Below are 18,954 nucleotides of genomic sequence, written 5' to 3'. Positions count from 1 at the left end.
TCCCGGTGGCTCCGCTTTAACGGGATTCCTCCGAACAGATTTCAGACACACACTAAACATCTCCGTGAATGTAAAGTGAGATTTTTTTTTTTTTAAAAATGCTGCTGTTTTATTTTTTATACAAACTAAAACACCAGAGGTCATTGAATCCTATATTAAATACATAAATTAAAAAATAACCATTCATAAAACTTTACATACAATAAGGATTCTCTTCTACACATTCATACATATAGTACAGATAAACGTCCAGTGTTTATCAAAGGGTCATTCTGCCAAGTCATTTACAACTCTGTTCCGGAATAGACACCAAAAACGTTGGGAACAAAAAGTATACATAAAAACACACAGGTGCTGATGTGAGGGAGGGCAGGGGAAAAGAAAAAACCCTCTGAGTCGTCAGCCACCGCGTGGCTGTTTATTCAGCCTTGCCCTAGTGAGAGCCTGGCCTCCGCAGTCCTCGTGGGAATGCTGTGGAACAGAGAGCTTTGGCGGTTCAGAGGATATTTCCCACCGAGACGAGGGCAGGGCGTTGGAAAATGAAGCACACCTACAAAAAGTCTCCACAGTCCTCCAGGCTGTGGAAAAAGAGCAGCAAGCCAGACTGTGGTCGGGCCGACTCGCACTGCCTCACGCGACCGATCCTCTGCTTCTGGATGGCACCGACAGCCCGGAGCGTGCGCCAGGGGAACCCAGGGCTGCAAGTGCTGCCCTCACAGGCTGCAATAGATTGATTTCCATTTTGCTGGTTGCTTTTGGAGAGGGAAGGTTGGCTGCAGAGACTAATTTGAGGGAGGATTACAGATATTTTGCCTCAGTGAATGTCAGAAACAGCAGAAAGCCCTAGACAAACAGCTTTAGGACAGAGAAGGGGGCAGGCCCCAGAAAAACAGATGCAAAACCGACTTGCCCATGAGATGTAAAACAAAACCACGAGAAGCATACCGGTTGTGGCAGCTAAACAAGTCAAGATCCAGTTCCCCATACCTAGATTGGAAGTATACTTTCATAAGCTATAGCAATGATTTACTATATACAATAGGGAATAGATATATGCATATATATGTATATATATGTACATATACATATATACTATATATAGATACATGTATATATATATATACACAAACATCAAACTCATTTTGACCTAGCTGACAGCAGGACTCATATCAGCAAGCACGTTTTAGGCACGGCTTATGCTGTGCTGCGAGGGGACCAAAGCTGCGGTTGGCCAGCTCTCTGGAGGCAACACCGCAAGCTTTTAGAAGTTTGCAGACGGAGATAAGCTGTGGACTGTCTGCCGCTCCCACCCCACCCTGAGCCCTTGGAAACGGAGCACCACCACGCGAAGGCATACAGGCGAGTAAGGGCAGGGGAAATTAGGCAAAAAAGACGAATGCAGCAAGATGTGCGCAACAGGGCACAGAGGGCCTCGAGGATGGAGCCTGCCACAAGATCAGTCAGGTATGCTCTGAAACAAGATATTTCTGTCTGGACCATGAACTTTCCCTATGACTGCCCCAAACAAACATTTCTAGTCCTTTTTTTTGTTAATCGAAGTAGAGGTGGAAGTTATTGCACTGTCATAGAAAACAGGTGCATTCTTTTGCAGGAAGAGCTCAGTGCTTTAACTGCTGGCCCTAATGCCTAGGGGAAACAATTTCCAGCCTATATGTACTTGCGAGACACTGCAGCCAAGTGGTGTGAAATGAACTGGTGCTGCAACAGGGGAAAAAAGAGTTAGGGAGGGGAAAAGGGAACAATCAGAGAGGATAACCCCCTTTTTGGAGCTAACAAGGTGTTGTAAAGTTGCTTAGTGATCCAAAGGTGGGGGACAAGACTCTCAAAGGGCCTGACTCCAGAGCTTCAGGACTAAACTGCTAGCAGCACTCTTGGCAAGCACGTGCAGGTTTGGGACAACCTTATCCACGGATTCTTCCGCAGAGGAAAAAGAATGTGAACAAAGAGCATGCAATGTACCTGTATTCATTTAACATACCTGCCTACAAGCCTGCTTTCAAAAAGAATGAACCAACAAACATACAGTTGGTGCAGAATTCCATAAACCCCCTTGACTGAAACACGCTGCTTCAAGAGGCGGTCATTCTGTAATTTAAATTAATTTTGAGTAGCAGGGAAAAAATGGTGACTTGCTAATAGCTTCTAACTTTTGATGGAAGACTGAACACATCTTGAGGCATGCAAGAAACAAGGATGTTAGGAGTCTTCGCGGAGAAATGGAGCCCTGCACTGCAATCCAGTGGTGTGAATGGACATTTACGACTAAAAGCTTTTCTGGCCAAAACACATCCATGAGGGGCAGGCATCCTTGATACTAGAGGAACTTCCTCCCTGATACCGCTGAGGAACTGCTGAGCTGCTGTGGCAAGTTACTTCACTGTTTTGTGCCTCAATTGCTTCATCTGTGAAAATAAGCAAACAAAAGAGAGACTCTTTGTAAAGCACTTTTAAAGCTTCTGATGAGCAGAGTCTGTGTGCGTAAGATGTTGGCACATGTGAACCCTGTTCTGAAGGTTTAAGTCATGCACAGGCTGTACTCTGGCCCTTAGTTTTCTATTTTGTAATGCACACATCCATTTCTCTCAGTTAAAATTAAGGCTCCCTTGTGGAAGACACAGCTAAAATAAGGAGCCTCACCACAGGAACCTGAAGTCTAAAGAGGCACAACTCCATTTCCAGGGAAATGAGAACAGAGGCACGAGGAAGTGCGTCATCATGGCGAGCTCACACAGCACCCCAGCGAGAAAAGGGCAGGGGTGCAGCCAGCTGCTTTGCCCCCACCACCTCGGGACCTTCGACATTTGCTGCAGATGCCACATTCCCCAGGGTCCCCTTCTTACCGACTGCAGGGGGCAGGGGCCCGCGGCACCACAGGGAGACACCAGGACTGGGCGCCAGGCTTCGTGATTAGAGAGGAAAGTAATGCTTTGAGATGCAGACTACTTCTAGTTATTCTTAACGGTGGAAAAATCTAAAGAGACTAGTGATACTTCTTACTTCTAATAAGGATGTGTTTACACAGCTTTTCCCCATTTTCCATTTATCTGTCATTGATCAGCAAGCCAGCTAACAAAGTCAGTTTGACAAGCCAAACCAAAACATCTGCTCCAAGCTGGGACAAAACAGCTGGAGGCTGATGCTTTGTGGATCATACCATGCAGACAAGGGGGCTGGCTTTTTTCCCCTCTGTCCTCCAACATATTTCTTTTCTTTCTCAGAAGCTACTCTGTAGGTCCAATCCAGTGACCCACAGTGTATTATGCAAATAGGAAACCCAAATACAGTCATTATTATCTCAGTGACAGTCTTTAAGGAGTATGAAAAGTATCCGACAATAGACACGCTGTTCTCCAAGGAGGGCGGGTGAAGAGAGGTAAGGCTATGACTCTGTCCAAAATCTTCCATTCGCCAGACACCCTCTTCTCCCCTTCCTTTGCCGAGTAGGGTGGTGCTTTGTTACGATCTCAAGCACAAAACACAGTGCCCAGTCCTGCCCATCCTGCAATAATCCAGAATGCATTTTTCCTTTCTTCACCCCACATTGCAGCTGTCATTTGTTTCTGAGGTTAAAACTAAAGAGGGAGAGGAGGAATCCCTGCAGTGAGAAAGCCTGACAGTTCAAATCGAATGCTTTGTTGTCAGCATCTCTCCACAGTTTGGAGGTGTTTCTCCTGCTCTGTCCGGATACCTTCTGATCCATTTGTGGGATGACACTGTCACATTTAAACAATTGCCCTGCACAGCAGGGATAGATTTTTCTGTTGTAACTTTGGTTCCATGCCCAAGACACACTGACTTGATCAGCTGAAAGTGGTTCCTTCCCTCTAAGTTCTTCCTAAATGATGCAGGTTCCCAGTTTATTTTTCTTCCCCTTTTGTAATTTCAACATATAGAATTTCATTAGATGCAGCATATATCATAGCTTTAGACAGGAACTGTCAGGTAACAAATCTTGAGTGATGGCTTTAATATACAAGGTGGTTGCAGTCTTGGCTACAGGTTGTTCATTGTTATACTCTTTAAAATAGGCGTAAACAACGTTCTCTTCATCAGGGGGGTGGAAGCATTTGCCTTTATAAGGATTTATCCGTGTAGTCGGGCACTCTAAAAATAAAAAAAAACAACACAGAACATCTGTATCAGATAAAAGTGATATAAGTTCGTCTACTTACCTATCCCAGCTGACAAGACCCAGTCTATCAATCAGAGAGCTGAGAAGGTCTGTTCTTACAGTTACCAGCATTGATCTTCTTCTGTTTGTCCCTATGAAAGGCACTTGCAAAAATTCTGGGTATTCTGCCAAGCTGTCCATTTAACTCTACAAAGTACAGCCCTCTGGTCAAAAAAAGCCCCCATGAACATCTTCAGATTAATAGTTACACACTAATTTCAATAAGTCATGAAGCAAAGCTGTCTAAAATTCACCAGTGACAGGAGACACAACAGCATGCGATGTGCTTTTCGTGTCACCGCAACCCCAGAACTTGGGCTAGTGCAGCAATGAGACAAACACAGACTGCTCCTCTTCTGAAGAAGTCTTCCGTACCTATGCAAAAGAATTGCGGTTCTCGGGTTTGAAAGCAGGGAAAAAGGGGCATGTTTTGTGTTTGTTCTCGCAGCAGTCAAGCCTACTTGGTAAAATTCCCAAGTGCAAAATCCATGCAGCCCAGACTTCCTTATGTGATCACAAATAAGCGAATGCATATATTCACAGGCACAGAAAAAATGCAGGTAGGAAGATCCCACATAACCAGGAATCAGAGAGCTTCTGGTCTGGATACTCTGGACTGCTGCACACTGTTTCGTTCATGCATGTCCTTCCTTATTTGCAAAGTACAGCAGTGAGTGCTGCGCTCTCTCTGGGAAAGAAAGAAACCAGAACATACCATCTGCAACTGCATTGCTGTTTGCTCTCAGCTAGTTAAAAGGAGGGTAAAGGACAAACTACATCACGGCACAAACAAAACCAAAGACCTCCCATCATCAGATGGCTCCCTAGGTACATTTCAAGGATGTGTTGTGCTTTTTATCTTCTGTTTTATCAAGGAACTGTTTGCAGTCTCTTATGATAAGGTTAACAAAGTTAACTCGCATCCAGTGGAAGTAAAGCAATTTTGCGAAGACCTCTGACACATTCTGGTAGTTCCAAGAACCAGAAATGCTGATGGCACACTCCCCATGCTGTGCTCACTTTGCTGAGCTACTTCAGAAAGTCAGTCACCTGGCTAGACAGGTGGTTTTTAAAGTGAACGGGAAACACAAATCAATGTTAGTTGTTCTCTTGGATTCCAGCCTCAAAAACATGACCTTGTTAAAATCCCTCTCAATCTTGCCAACAGCATTCCCAAATTGTTTCCATCTTGAACTTTCCCTGCGAGTACTGAGGTGTGAGGTGCCTGTGAAGGGAAACTGAGCGGATGAAGACTGGTATCAGGCAGGAGATGAGGAGCTAACAGCCTGCTTACCATTGCCTTGTTTTTGAGGAATTGCTACAAGACTTGATGCTCTGCACTTGTAGAGTGACTTGCCTTGGTAAAACACTCCACAGATACCATGCTTGGGCCTGATGCATCTGTCTTTACAGTTCAAGGGAGTTCACAGCAATACAGGTCCTCTGAAAAAGCATCAGGTTTATACATCCCCTTCTTACCTTGCCCTTAAGATTTATCCACTTTCATAGTCAATGTCCCATTCTCTGTGACACTGTATCTCCACCACTGTCCTGGCTACTTCCTCTGACCTTCAGCTCACAGCAATCCATCTTCTGGTTCCCTACATGACATTCATAGCCGAATACGCAACGGCAGGATGCCAAAGACGAAAGAATCATTCATCTCCTGGGTGGTCCTAGGAATGGCACAACACACCGGCAGGCTCTCCGGGGCTGTAAACCACATCCCAGCTCTCTCTGATACTTCTCGTCCTCTCTATGGGGAGCAGAATCACAAATCATTTGACCTGGACCCTCGTGCGCTCCCGCGGCCAGGCTCTGTGGAGCAGCAGTGCATCCAGCGAGCAAAACCCTTCTCATGTTGGTGCTGTAGTTCAGGCTCAGTGCATTTACACCAAAGGGATTTACACCTGCTAATCCTTAGATGTTGTTTAAAATGCACAATCTCCCATTGAAGGAGACTGGACTGGGACAGAGGAGTCAAGTCTTGAAACAGTCCCTAAGAGATCTGTGTAAAACCCCAGCAATGAAACTGGCCTCAGTGCCGCTCCGGTTTCCTTGCAGCTGTGACAGTCCTGCCAGCCCTAGAGGGGCCAGGAAAATGCTTACGTTTCTCCTGACTTAGTCCTACTCAGTGAACACCAGCGAGGAGTGCATCGAATCAGCAGAGAGCTCGTGCTAGATGTGACCCAGCTGACACATGCAGGTATGAGAATGACTAAAAAGTGAATAGTAATAAATCTGCTACAATTTCAGGAGGAACGTAGAGTTCTGAACTTAAAACACCTCATCAGCTTTTCTAACCAGACAACACCTGCCCCCAAATTAGGCCAAAAAAGCCAATGGTTTTGTTGTATTACTTTGATGGTCCTGATTCTTCTCCTTTTACCTGTGTGGCTCTCCCCTTCCAGCTTTGAGGTGACGGAAGAAATGGCTCCTCTGCAGCAAAGAACTGAATCTGCCCCTGAACACCCTGCAGAGCTAACCGTGAGGCAGCTACAAGAAGCTTTTTCTTAGCATGCAGACACTGAAACGTTACAGAGCACCCGAGATATTTTCACAGGCTCCACGACAAAGCGTTCATCAGCACTGCTGGAATTCCGATGTCAGAATAATAGGGTTTTGTTTTCTATTTTGGGAAATGCCTATTTCAAAAGATGCTGGTATATACCTGCAGTTCCTGAAATGTCAGGTGACTCATCTATGTTATGTCTCTAGTTCTCAGTTCACGTCCTTCCTGTTCCGTGCTGGCATACTAAAACTATGCATACAGCCTCAGGGAACATACGCGGACATTTCTATACTTGGACTAAGGATTTCCTATTCTAATTTCAATTACAAGTGGAGTAAATTTTTCATGTGAATCATCTTTTCCTTTTCTAATGAAAAAATGTTATATCCATAAACAAAATATTTCTACACATTTTTGTGGATCTTTTTGGCATTTGCATCTACTATTGAATTCAAACTTCTGAAGAAAAATCTTTCCAAAACTACCGCCAATAAAAAAATCAGGAAGACAACATTTCCTGATAAGTTCTAATATTAATGAAAATTTTAATTTGTATTTCTCAGGATGCATGCTCTCTGCAAAGACTTTACCGAATGCCCCATCTTAAGAGACAGGATTAGAAAAAAACTGCTCAGTAGTTTAATGTCAAGAATGCATTTTTAATCAAGGTGACCTAAATGGAGAAAGGCATATCTTCTGAGGGAGATTTACAAAGAAGGAATTTCTTATTTTCTGTAAGTTTCTTATTTTTTTCCCCACCATAACTGATACCAGCATTGGCAAAGCTAGGATGCATAAGCTTCTTACTAATTCTCTAGCTGTACCAGAAGAGGCAAATACTCAACAGAAAATCAATTCCACACCCATACAGACAGAAAATATAGGTGCAAACTGTATATACAGGAAATTCTGAACCTCTTATTGCCCCAGTTTTTCTCATATGCTTCACAAGGGCATTACTGTAGCTGTGACAGAAACTAAAAAAAGGAGAACAGTATAGGCAAATGAGACAAACTCATGTAGACAGGTTCTTGCAAATGCTACTGACAGTTCCAAGGAGTTTTTCAAGGTGCACCTTAAATCCAAGATTTTTTTTTTTACCCTTCCTCTAGGTTGGCTTCTTGTTTTGTACTCATGATTCTGTGATATAGCAAAAGACAAAGTCATATATTTGCTACTACTGTGTACAGTGAAGATTTTGGCTTCTTAAAATTAGCCTATACATAATTTGGCTGCGTCAGAAGACTTTCTGACTTTTTCTCCCCACTATGAATATGCGAGAAACAGTAACATCAAATTTTGTACAGCCCCAGCCACTCAAAACAGCTGCTCTGCTGTGTCACGGTTCCCAGAAATCCTGCTGCAGGAACATTGGTAAGTATGCAGTCAGAACTTAATCTATTTACTGCTCACTGGATCAGGGCAGTATGTTTTAAACAGGAGCACCTCTGTAATGATACTGGCCATTGTTTACCAGAGCCATGATCACTGATCTCTGTTCACATTCTCTGATTCTTTCCTACGGTTCATTCCCCATCCAGCCCCACCGCTGTGTATATTGCTGCCTCAGCCATGAAAACATTAATTTTGAGGTCTGGCCAGCCAAGGAGGCAGTGGATGACGTGGCTAGTTCTGAGAGTCGTCTTTGCATCAGCACAAAATTGCAAAAGAAATCCTTGATCTAGCTGAAATGGAGCACAAAGTAGGGGGCTTTTCCTTAGAGGGAGAAGAAAAAAATCACCAAACTGGACCTATGCCACTTAGTTATAATCAATACTTTGAATTGTACCTGAAAACACAAAGGCTGAGCTAGCACAAATGGTGTAAGGGCATGGCAAAACATCCTTCATATGCATTCTCAGCTTGCCTCAAAAGTGCAGGGCAGAAGAATTTATTCACTGACACAGCTCAAGTCGGAGCCAAGGAGATACAGTGAGAAATTTAATGGTATAGGTCTGTCCCCACACCAGAAGATTTTGTTCTGTCATTACACGTTGTTAAGTCTTTAACACAACATTATCTAGGCTATGTTCTGCTTCTGCTGTCCTGGATCAGAAGAAAGATCCTCCCAGCCCAGCATCCTTGCTCTGAAGGTGGCTAGGCACACAGGGAAAAATAGGAAGGCCAGGCACATTATAGCTCTCTGATTTATTTCTCCATCTTCACATTGCTTTTTGAACTTGGAATTTTCAGCTGCTAAGCTTGTTGTGGCAAAGACTTTACATCCTACATCATTAACTGCTGTGACGAAGACTTTACACATCTGACATCACTAATTATCAATTAACTATCAATCTAAACTTATTACATGATAATTGCTTGTACTGGAGGAGACAGTGAACAACAGCAATCCATCCATCCATCCATCCATCCATCCATCCACCCGCAACTTCTGGACCTCTCCCATATCTCCTTTTAACAGTGTCTTGCTTTCTGAGCCAGAAAAATCCTTCCATCTCTCTCTCCCCCTGCCTGTCTCTCAGCAGCTGAATGTTCTTTGTATCTCTCCAACTCCTGGGCACCCAGCTCTCCCTGCTACAACCTCCCGATCTGTTCTCCAGGTATCATTTCAGAGCCCAGCATAGTGTGTATATGGCTAAGATCACTGTCTACTGTCTGCATCACTTTGCAACACTGAATTTCAGCTGAAATTCCCTTGGCTATTTGACACCGTGAAATTCTCCTCCGCTTTTATTTTTACAATTCTGAATAGCACAGTATCACCAGCAAGCTCTGGCAATTCACTCAGTGTTCATCTGACTGCAACTCCGTGTGGCAACTCAGTAGCGCGACAACCATCCATTTTGAACTATTACAAATTAACAACGTCCTGCTGAGTCCTCTGACTCCAGACATACACAAGAACACACAAGGATGTGATTCTCAGCTCTGTGCAAGAAGGGCCTAATTTTGAGGAAATAAATAAATATAGTCTTACCTTTCCAAGAGGCACACTGACATCAAGGCCAAAGAATAAAGGCAAGAGAGAAGAACAAGAACAGAAATAGAAACTGCAGAAGAAAAAGAAGATTGCATAAAAACTAGACGTCATGGCACTGTAAGCATCAGGGTTATTTTTGCACTCTGTAGAACAATCAGAATAACTATGCACTCAGAAAACACTGTATTTTTCCTAGTGACTTCTGAAAGTATTACATCACCTCCCTGAATCAGAAAACAGATCTCAGTAATTTTGGTGATGAATTAGAATTGGCACCATATTGAAAGCCTGAGGTAGAACTCTTGCTATGAACCACCATGGGTTGACTGAAGTTACAAAGCTGGGTATCAAAAATAGTATGGACAATATCTTTAAGGGAATTAAAAAACTGTGCCTACAGTCCATGCTGAGAACAGCCTAGCAATATATATGTACACACATATACACACACACACACATAATGCCAAACCCTAACCATTAAATGTTTAATAACTGATTGACGCTAAAAAGTCTCCTATTTGAGGTCTCCATTTGACCACAGCATAAGTCTTGCTTTTTTGTCCTCATAACAGATTATCATCTGTTGTTTTTCAAAGTTATATATATTAGAAAGAAAGACACTGAGTCCTTGTATCACAAAAATACTGGCAGAAAAGCAGAAAGAATTATGTGTATCCAGTTTTGCACTATGCCCACTTGTTTCACTTTGGGAACATATACATAAACTAAAAGAGCTCATTAGCACTACTGTAATTGTACTAACACAGCCATTATTTCACATTATAGTTTACACTGGCATTTATAAATACATTGGTAAGGCTGCCACTGGAGATGCATCTTATGCCAGTCTGGCATTTCTAGCAGAGACACTATTGGCAGCAGTGTGCTGTGTCCAGGCTACAATCTTTTTTCAACAATCCTATCTGACCTATCTACAAGTAGCAAAACTCAACGTGACAGAGTTGGCCTTACTCACCAAAAAACCGCAGTGCATATTTTTAGAAATAGTGTCTGTGTGTATATATACAGCATATACAAAGAACATGCATATATAGCTTTTTGACAGTTTAGTTTAAGGGCAAGATTCTAGTACCGTATTTATACGACATAGTCAGTTACAAGCTTCAAAAAAGAGGACAGCGTTAGAACCCAAGTTCCCTAGTCCTGCCACATAAAGACAGTCTCCAAATCTTTAATTACCTTCAGTCCTTCCTGCTTGCTAACCTCACCTTGCCTTTAGTGGAAGTATTGCCTGTCTACCAGCACAGCATTTAGCAGCCAAGCAGAGGCTTCGTCATTCGGTACAGTATTATTCACGGTAATTATAAGTGTTTGGCATTGATTCCAAAAATTAAATGCTGCAGAGGAGACTAAGATTAAAGTCTGTATAGACTGAAACTGAGTTGAGAAGAAAGCATAGCAGAACACCACCAACAGGTCGAGCTGATTCAGCTAAACAAAGAGGTCATTGTTTTCAAAGTTGATCAGTGTGCTTCAGAAGCATACCAGAACCAACCTTTTCCTCCAGATCCTTAATTTGTCTCTTTTGGATGTCAGTTTTATCTTCTAAATCTCGGATCCTCTGCAAATCAGAAAAAAAAATCATCTAGACTAAATTCTCAGTGAATTTGCTCCACTGAACAAGTAACTTTAATATTACAAGTGCCAAAATCCTAGAAATAACAAATCCATTTCTTTGGCAGAGACAATCTTGCGTAGTACCGTAACTCCACCCACTAAACCTGCCTAATCACAACTTTATCATCTGTACAACTGCTCAAAATATGCCACTGCATACATGTGACTGTATCCTCCAGTGCTGGAAATTAGTATCATTAAGGGATCTGTTTCATATTATCTGTTTTATATTAATCCCAAGTTAAATAGGCAGAAAGTGTAAGATCATGGTTATATCAAGATTCATTAATATTTCTCCCACTTTGGTATGTTGAAAGAAGAGTAAAGTGCTATTATTTGAAATGAGAAATGTATACAGTACTACAAACATAGATTCTGTGGTAAGTGGGATATGTAACTTACTGAAAAGGAGTATTTTTTTTAGCAGAGCTAGGCACTTCTAGAAAAATTATGTAACGCAAGTTAAACTTTTGGCCCCTTGGGAAGAGAGATCCCACAGAATAGGTAACAGAACTACTAAGAATAACAAATGAGGCCTCGAATGTCTGTATCTTTTCTCTGTTTAGTCAGGGCATAAGACAGCTGACCAGCAAATAGTTGAGATCCCAAGGGGCAAAACCAGGAGACATCCGGAAAGCAGGCAGCATCCCTGTGACCATCTTCCTGACTGACCGGAGATGAGGTGACGAGCTTACAGCAGCTTTCAAACACTACCTCCTCTGTTCCTTGCCTCTCGGCCTCTCCCAGCCCATCTGCAAGTGAGGCTGGCAAAGAGTCCACCGAGGCAGCCAGAGCTGCTGTGGCAGTGCTGACCAGGACAGCAGTCATGGCTGAAATTAAGAAGCTCCTCATGTTGCAGAGGCCTGGGAAGAACCAGCAAGGGTGGACTAGTCTCAAGTCTCCAACTGAGGATCAGGCAGGACTGTGAAAGCTAATTCTTCCTGTGAATCAGAAATGCTAAGGACTGGATATATGCTTTCTGTTTTATTCCCATGAACATTTGAGTAAGTTTTGTTTCACTGTGCAGCTGTCACATTAATCAGCACATTGTGACCGTTTGCCATTTTGTTCTGGGACCCCACAGCTTGCAGAGCACCAAACACTGGTCTTTGAAAGTGAAATGTAGTGCTACATCTCGGCAGTGAAACCTCACAACTGCCCACTTTGGCGGGGAAAGAGCAGAATTGTCTGGAAGAACAGACAGCTCTCCCGTGGGACACAAGCCAAGAGTCCCTCTTGTGCCCAGGCCAGTAACTAGGGATGATATTTTTTATTTTTTTTTTTACAAAGCTAGATTCATGCAGACAGAATTCTGGATGAAAACTTTGGTTTGAAATTTTAAGACTCAAAATACACCAAAACAATCCTCCGCAAGCTAACATCACATGTGTTTGTGTACACAGTAAAGACACACAGTATGAAACAACTCAAAAAAATGGATGCCAGTTCCCTCATAGCCTGAATTTGCCCAATTTTAACATCAGCTTATGTTCTTGTACAGCAAAACCGAGTAGATACATGTGTGTAGTTTCCTTCTCTTACCTGATGAGCCTGCTGGAGCAGCTCCATCCTCTCCTGAAGAATCTGGCAATCGTATTCTCTGCTTTTCCTCAGCATCTGACGTCTTAGCTTTTCCACTGCTGTCCTCAGTTCTTCCTGCTGTTTTTCAGTGAGCAGTTCCCCAAACTTTATCACCGTTTCTTGCTGCAAAGCATTGTACAAGGTGGCTTCAAGCTCCTGGATCCTCTGGTTGAGGCAATACCAAAAGCCAATTAGAGATGAAACACTGTTTACCACACAGTGGGAACTGGGGGCTGGTGGCAGATTCAAGTGCCTGCATTAGACATGGCTCCTGTGCTCAAGTGTGCAAAAAAGTGACAAATAGAGCTCAAAAGGGCTCAGTGTTTCACTAAGAGGATATGAACTTCTATTTGTAAAATATTTTAATATTAATTTCCACTGAAATCTCTCACTTCGATCTTTTTTAAAGTAGTTACAGAGGGGACTAGGAATTGGATAGAATTTTTGTACCTATTTTGTAAGTGTAAAGATGAGTATCACACCATTCTAAAATTTTGACCCACTGTGCTAAAAGACAAGAGGATAGATTGAAGGTCATGGTCAGACTACTTTGCTCTTGTTCTTGTTAATCAATGTTATAACTTGACAAACCAAACATGATCAACTTGCACTGCCCATCATCAGACCTATGTATCAGAATTACAGCAGTGTTTAGAGCAGAACTCTTGCTTTTTGTGGCATGTTGTCTTCTTGCCATGACATGTCCAAAATAGTCAAGATTTCAGATCTGAGTTCCAGCTGGTAGCACTGACTCCAGTTGGTCAAGCCAACGTTAATGAGTAGTATCTGCCTTTAACCGACTGAAGGGTTTCCAACTTGAGATCTGCCATTTTGTGACATAAAAAAGCTGGGTGTCATGTTGAAACTGTGCAGATCACATGGTAGTGCATTAGAAGAACGGGGAAAACAAATAAATAAAAAAAGATACTAAGGAAGAAAGCAAAAACCTCTCTTTCTGATCCAACAGGAGCCTGTGTCCTGTCACAGTGCTGGCCAATACGTGCTGTAGCATTTCCTTCGTACATACCATGTATGCTTGGTCAAGAGCTTGCTTCCTGTAGTCTAATTCTTCCTCCAAATAGCCTTTTATTTTGCAAAATTGTTCCTACAATGAAAGATCATTTGAACAGAAAAATGCATTAGTTAGTCAAAATATTTGGGGAATTTTTATTAAACCAACTGTAGATATTTGACTCAGGCAAGACTAGGAGACTGGTCTTGAAGTGACACTGCAGAGTTATGAATATCTGACTCAGCTAGAAAAGAAGGAAGAGAAAATAGCTGTGGATTGCTTTTCTAGGATAATACATCTGATCTACATGGAACTAAACTCATCATCCCTTTGTTGACTTGAGTGATACCGTTTGGAATTTCAGTAGTGTAATTTAAGGGTTTCTGCACGATTTCCCTAAAGATATCTCCTCCAGCATCATGGACAACTCCTTTTGTGCTTTCTCCTATTTTGGAAGTGTGAAAATGCAATAAACTAAACAGAAACTACAGGCATATTCATGTCCACATTATTTGGGGGCAGCCGCTGTGCTTTAACTTCTCAGATTACGTTAAGCTGTATTGACTCAAGTACTGATATACCACAGGAACAGAATGTAAACCACTACAGCTATTCCACTCTTGTAGCTATGCTTGCTCAACTTGTAGGTTACCTCCACCGACTAGAACGAGAATAGGGTAAGGCACTAACTTTACTGGTGCCACAGCAACTTCAGTCGAGCTATGAATGTTTTGCCTTTTGGACGGTATGGGCTTAAAATGTAATGAAAGGAAACAGCATGGTAATTCACTAGTTTCCCACATACTGCTATTGAATAAAATGTGATACAATAACTGATGTTGGGACTGAATTTTATGAGACAAAGAGTGTGGTCGTTTACACTTCTGAAAATCACAGAGCAACCTTTGAGGCCTTAAACAGTCATCTTCGTGGAAAGAGGAAGTTTTCAAGCCTTCACTATTTCTGTTCCTATGCTATTCTGCTGTTGCATGTGAACCAGCCTAGTAATGATCTTATGGATTCACTCACTATCAGAAAAAGCCTGCATACTTCATTTTCCAAAAGACTTTTAAGTATTTTTTTTGGCACACCAAGTAAATGCGACACAGTCAGTGTCTTGCCCCTAAAATGCGTAATAGGAAAGTCTGCTTACCATATCACTTTCCAGTTCCATCATCTTCTGATGCAGAGCAGCTTCAGCTCCCTCGATCTGCTGGATCCACTGCAGGGAAGACAAGAAAAGCTGTAACCTGCTGTGTTTTCTAGGCACATAGGCAGTGGCAACTGGGACATCTACAGCAGCTTGTTAGTCTATTTTTAGTAACCTGTTGCTAGTTCTGGACTCATCTCGAGGCTATTCTGTAGCAGAGGCAGCCACAATGTCAGCAGGTAGCACTTGACAGAGAAGCAGCATTACTGGATCACTGGAAGCTGGAAAAGTTCACTTCCCTAGCTGGACAGGGAACCGATTCTATCCTGCGGATAAGGGCCCACGATGGGGTTCCAGAGCATCTCAAAAATAGCCTAGCTGGGTCAATGGCAATTCTCTTTGCAGAGGAGGAATTATTAAGTAGAATCCTTGGAAGCTGTCACATTGACAAAATCGTGTGCTGCCTTTGAGCCACAGAAAGCATTTTAACTAACCCTCACTCTCTTTTTAATTTCCAAAACAAGGAATTTAGGCACATACTTTCAGAGGAAATTTTGCATACAGATCCCTCCAGAAGCTTTGGAAATCTCAGGACTAAAATTCCCACACCGTAGTTAATTATGGCTTAAACATCGGATGCTTTCTCATCCAGTTTACAATTGCAAGTGTCATTTAACATTCTTTTTGTATTTGCAGTTGTTTTCACTTCACAGTTTGGGCCAGCTGAGTTTGAGATTTTTGCTGTTTTCGCAAGGTGTTTGGGAACTGTGCTGGCAGAGTTCACATTATCAGGTGAATCGCTTCCTGTGCTAGAAAGTTTGACAATATTCACAAAACCAACAGAGTAGGAAATTTCCAGTGTCAGATGAGGCCTTAGATAACACATGTGGAAAACAAGAACATAATTTACCTTTTCTGCCAAGGACAATACAGTGGAAGCCTGAATTATGGCTACTTGTTCTTCATTTCTTAAATTCTGTGAAGAGAAAGAGAGGGAAGAAGAAAATTGGCAGCAGTTTCCTGCATGAATAAAGATAATCCATGCTACAAATTAGGTCCACAGTTTTCAGGGAATCCCTGTAGTAGGGTGTGTCCTGTTCCCGTGGAAACGTTCCAAGCCTGTTTATTAAAAAGAGCACTGCTTCTGCCTTTCTGCATGATACAGCCTAACCACGTGTTTTCATTGCATCGCATCTTAGGAGAAATGTAAACCAAAATTAGACCCATTTGTCTATCTTCATGGTAGTTTTATAAAGCTGACTTTCCATTACAGCTTTTGTACAAATAATGCTGATTTACACTAGGGTGCGAGTAGACAGTCACAATCCTTTTTATTTCTTATACATTTTCTTAAAATATACCTAATGTTGTCCAAAGTATGATCTCTTTTACACGGATGACTGAAGTGGGCAGCACTGCTCACTTAGAAAGCAACAGGGAATTTGATAGTTCTTGCCTATTTACAAAACTGTTTGCAGAGAAGTCCTGGTCCTGAGGAAGATGTGGTTGGCTCAGGCTGTCAAACTAATTCTTGGGCTTTCCTGAGTGACCAGAGTGCAGTCAGGCCCTGTTCCAAGCATCAGCAGCCTTTGACCATTCTTCTGAGTCTGCTAAGCCAGATGTTAAGGCTGCTAGTCTACTACTAGTTCTCAGACTACTGAATTCTCACAAATCCTTAACTTACTGAATTTAATACTCCTTAAATCAATTGTTCTGGTATTACATAATTTAACATCTTAGAAAATAGTCATGATAATTACAGATTTCACATACTCTACTGTAAAAAATGCAGCTTGTGAAGGGAAAGTATCTCTCCCTTGACTTACCCCATTATCACCTAGGATGTCTAGCTGCTTTATGAGGTCTGGGATGCTGACATCCTGCAAAGAGAGGAAAATGTAAAGACATGGCATGCACAGTTTATCCCGGAGCAATATTCGTCTCTCCTACGACCCATACTGAAATAAACTATTTTTTTTTATCCCATGGAAATGCATCACGCACTGATTTCAGTTGCCTCTGAGCCACATTTTATCATTATGGTGAAAATTCAACTGTTTCTGTCATCACACATTCTTATGTTAGATTGAGATTAAATGATTAAAGTTCAGTGGAGTTATTAGCAGAGATGAACGTAACGAGATATAAGAGCAGCATTCACCACTCCTGTAGCTAGAAGTGCAGCCTTATAAAACTGACGCACCTTAACCCCTTCCTTCATGCAGTAGATCTGTAGAGCACTCACACCATCTGAGAATGGGTGAATCTGGAGATTAAATGGTGGAGACCGTCTCTCTCTTTCCTGAAAATAAATTGAAAAGATGCCAAAGAACATACTAGAATGAAGGAGGTTCACACAGAACTCTTTAAATGCCATAGCTGCTGTTTATATCATGCTTCGTGAAACCAAGCTCTTAATTTTACAAGTCAAGGAAAGAAACATTTAGACCTAGTCTGAAAACCAGTGTGATAGGATCCTAAACCTGAGGCAGTAATTTTACAGGAGATTATTTGACGAATTATGTTAGTTTGCAAATTCTCTTTGGAAAGGCTGTCACCCAGCTAAGACTCAAGTGATTTGCTTAATGGAGTATGGAACAACTACATACTGTTGTAAATACTCCCTTTAGAAACCAGTATTTAACTTAAGACTACTATGGTGCTCAGATTACACATTTGCTCATCCTGGTATGTTGTATGTTCTAATACCTGCAGAAAGTAAGAAGTTCAAAAAAGCTGATCAACTTAGCTATTTATTCACCTTCATTGCATAAAATATAGAAATATTTGTTCAGTTTTAAAGGACCAAAGACAATAATAAAAATTTTAAGATATTATTTCTCATCCATTTCAGGTATCCAGGCAAGCACAGAAGTGAAGATCAAATTTCACTTTAAAATATGTTCTTGGTTTGTGAACATGTAATTCAACTTTATCAGTTACACAGTTCCGTGTAATATGGAAATACAGCTGCTTATTTGGTTAATTTAACTAATTTCTGTTGATTTTAGTGGACTTCAGGCCAGTAATAAGAACAAAGTATGGTGACATCAGACTGCTCCAAAGTACCAGAAAAAAACATATTCACAGGTTACTGAGCTTTAAAGCACCAATCAGCTAAGCTTATCTAGGCACACACTGGGCAGCCCGCCCAGCGAGAGGAGAACCAGTCTGTGGGGGACGGCAGCTGGACTGCTGGTAACGTGGCGTTGGTTGAAGACATTGACCTTGACAAATTCCCAGCGCACCCTTAAGATGGGAAGTTGTGGGCACTGAGTTTGGACACATTTGTGGAACTTTCTCCCTCAAGATCCGGGGGGATGAGCCCAGACAGAAGCTGCCAATTGTAAACCAATTAGAATGTGAAAAACAAGTGTTTGACCTATAAGCAAAGGCCACGCTACCTTCTTCTAGTACCTTCGACTGTGTATAAAAGGCACACCCTTTCTGTAATAAAGTAGCCATCTTTGAGCCATTTTAATCACCACTCAGATGTGACGTGTCCGTCTCTACGACGACACCAGTCAGGTATAGAACTTACTATTTCCAGGATATTAAAGCCAATATACTTCAGCTCACAATTAATGCTGACGATCTGCTACTCTGTTATATCACTATAATGTTTGCGTAAAAACTTGATCCAAGTTGGTGTCCTCTGCAAAAGCACTCATTTAATTTGCTACCAGCTCTACTGTAACGAGCTCATGCATCACCTCCAGCTCCAGGTTGCGGAACTCCAGCAGCTCATTCTGATCTCGGGCATCCTGCAGCTCCTGTTGCAGACGGTTGTTTTCTGCTTCCAGTTTCTCTATCTAATAGAAACATGTAAATTCAGGATCTGTGTAACTGTTACAAGAAACATTGAATATTTGGTGAATAGTAGTTGAGGTAGCACAGGCAGTGCAAAATCCAAACTCTAGTGCTAATC

General features: G+C 42.0%; 1 protein-coding gene across 2 annotated transcripts in view; it reads right to left on the bottom strand.

Annotated features, from left to right (window-relative positions):
* Window positions 1-4,829: 4,829 nt before the first annotated feature.
* The window catches only part of JAKMIP2 (janus kinase and microtubule interacting protein 2), a 28,886-nt gene continuing 14,761 nt past the window's right edge, over window positions 4,830-18,954 (bottom strand). Inside the window, exons 12-22 of one of the 2 annotated variants that reach the window (XM_009869447.1) lie at window positions 18,740-18,838; window positions 17,230-17,328; window positions 16,853-16,906; window positions 15,937-16,002; window positions 15,030-15,098; window positions 13,892-13,969; window positions 12,826-13,029; window positions 11,162-11,227; window positions 9,643-9,715; window positions 6,103-6,111; window positions 4,830-4,869 (exon numbers count right to left, since the gene is read on the bottom strand). In XM_009869447.1, the coding sequence (XP_009867749.1) occupies window positions 9,665-9,715; window positions 11,162-11,227; window positions 12,826-13,029; window positions 13,892-13,969; window positions 15,030-15,098; window positions 15,937-16,002; window positions 16,853-16,906; window positions 17,230-17,328; window positions 18,740-18,838 (786 nt within the window). In that variant the 3' untranslated portion in view covers window positions 4,830-4,869; window positions 6,103-6,111; window positions 9,643-9,664. Of the gene's footprint in view, window positions 4,870-6,102; window positions 6,112-9,642; window positions 9,716-11,161; window positions 11,228-12,825; window positions 13,030-13,891; window positions 13,970-15,029; window positions 15,099-15,936; window positions 16,003-16,852; window positions 16,907-17,229; window positions 17,329-18,739; window positions 18,839-18,954 lie in introns of those variants that run through there. The other variant, XM_009869448.1, reaches the window with a different exon arrangement.

The sequence above is a fragment of the Apaloderma vittatum genome, unplaced genomic scaffold (assembly GCF_000703405.1).
Source record: "Apaloderma vittatum isolate BGI_N311 unplaced genomic scaffold, ASM70340v1 scaffold1985, whole genome shotgun sequence".
Lineage (NCBI taxonomy): Eukaryota > Metazoa > Chordata > Aves > Trogoniformes > Trogonidae > Apaloderma > Apaloderma vittatum.
Note: the sequence above shows the minus strand (reverse complement) of the source record. Positions and strands in the feature narration are given on the sequence as shown.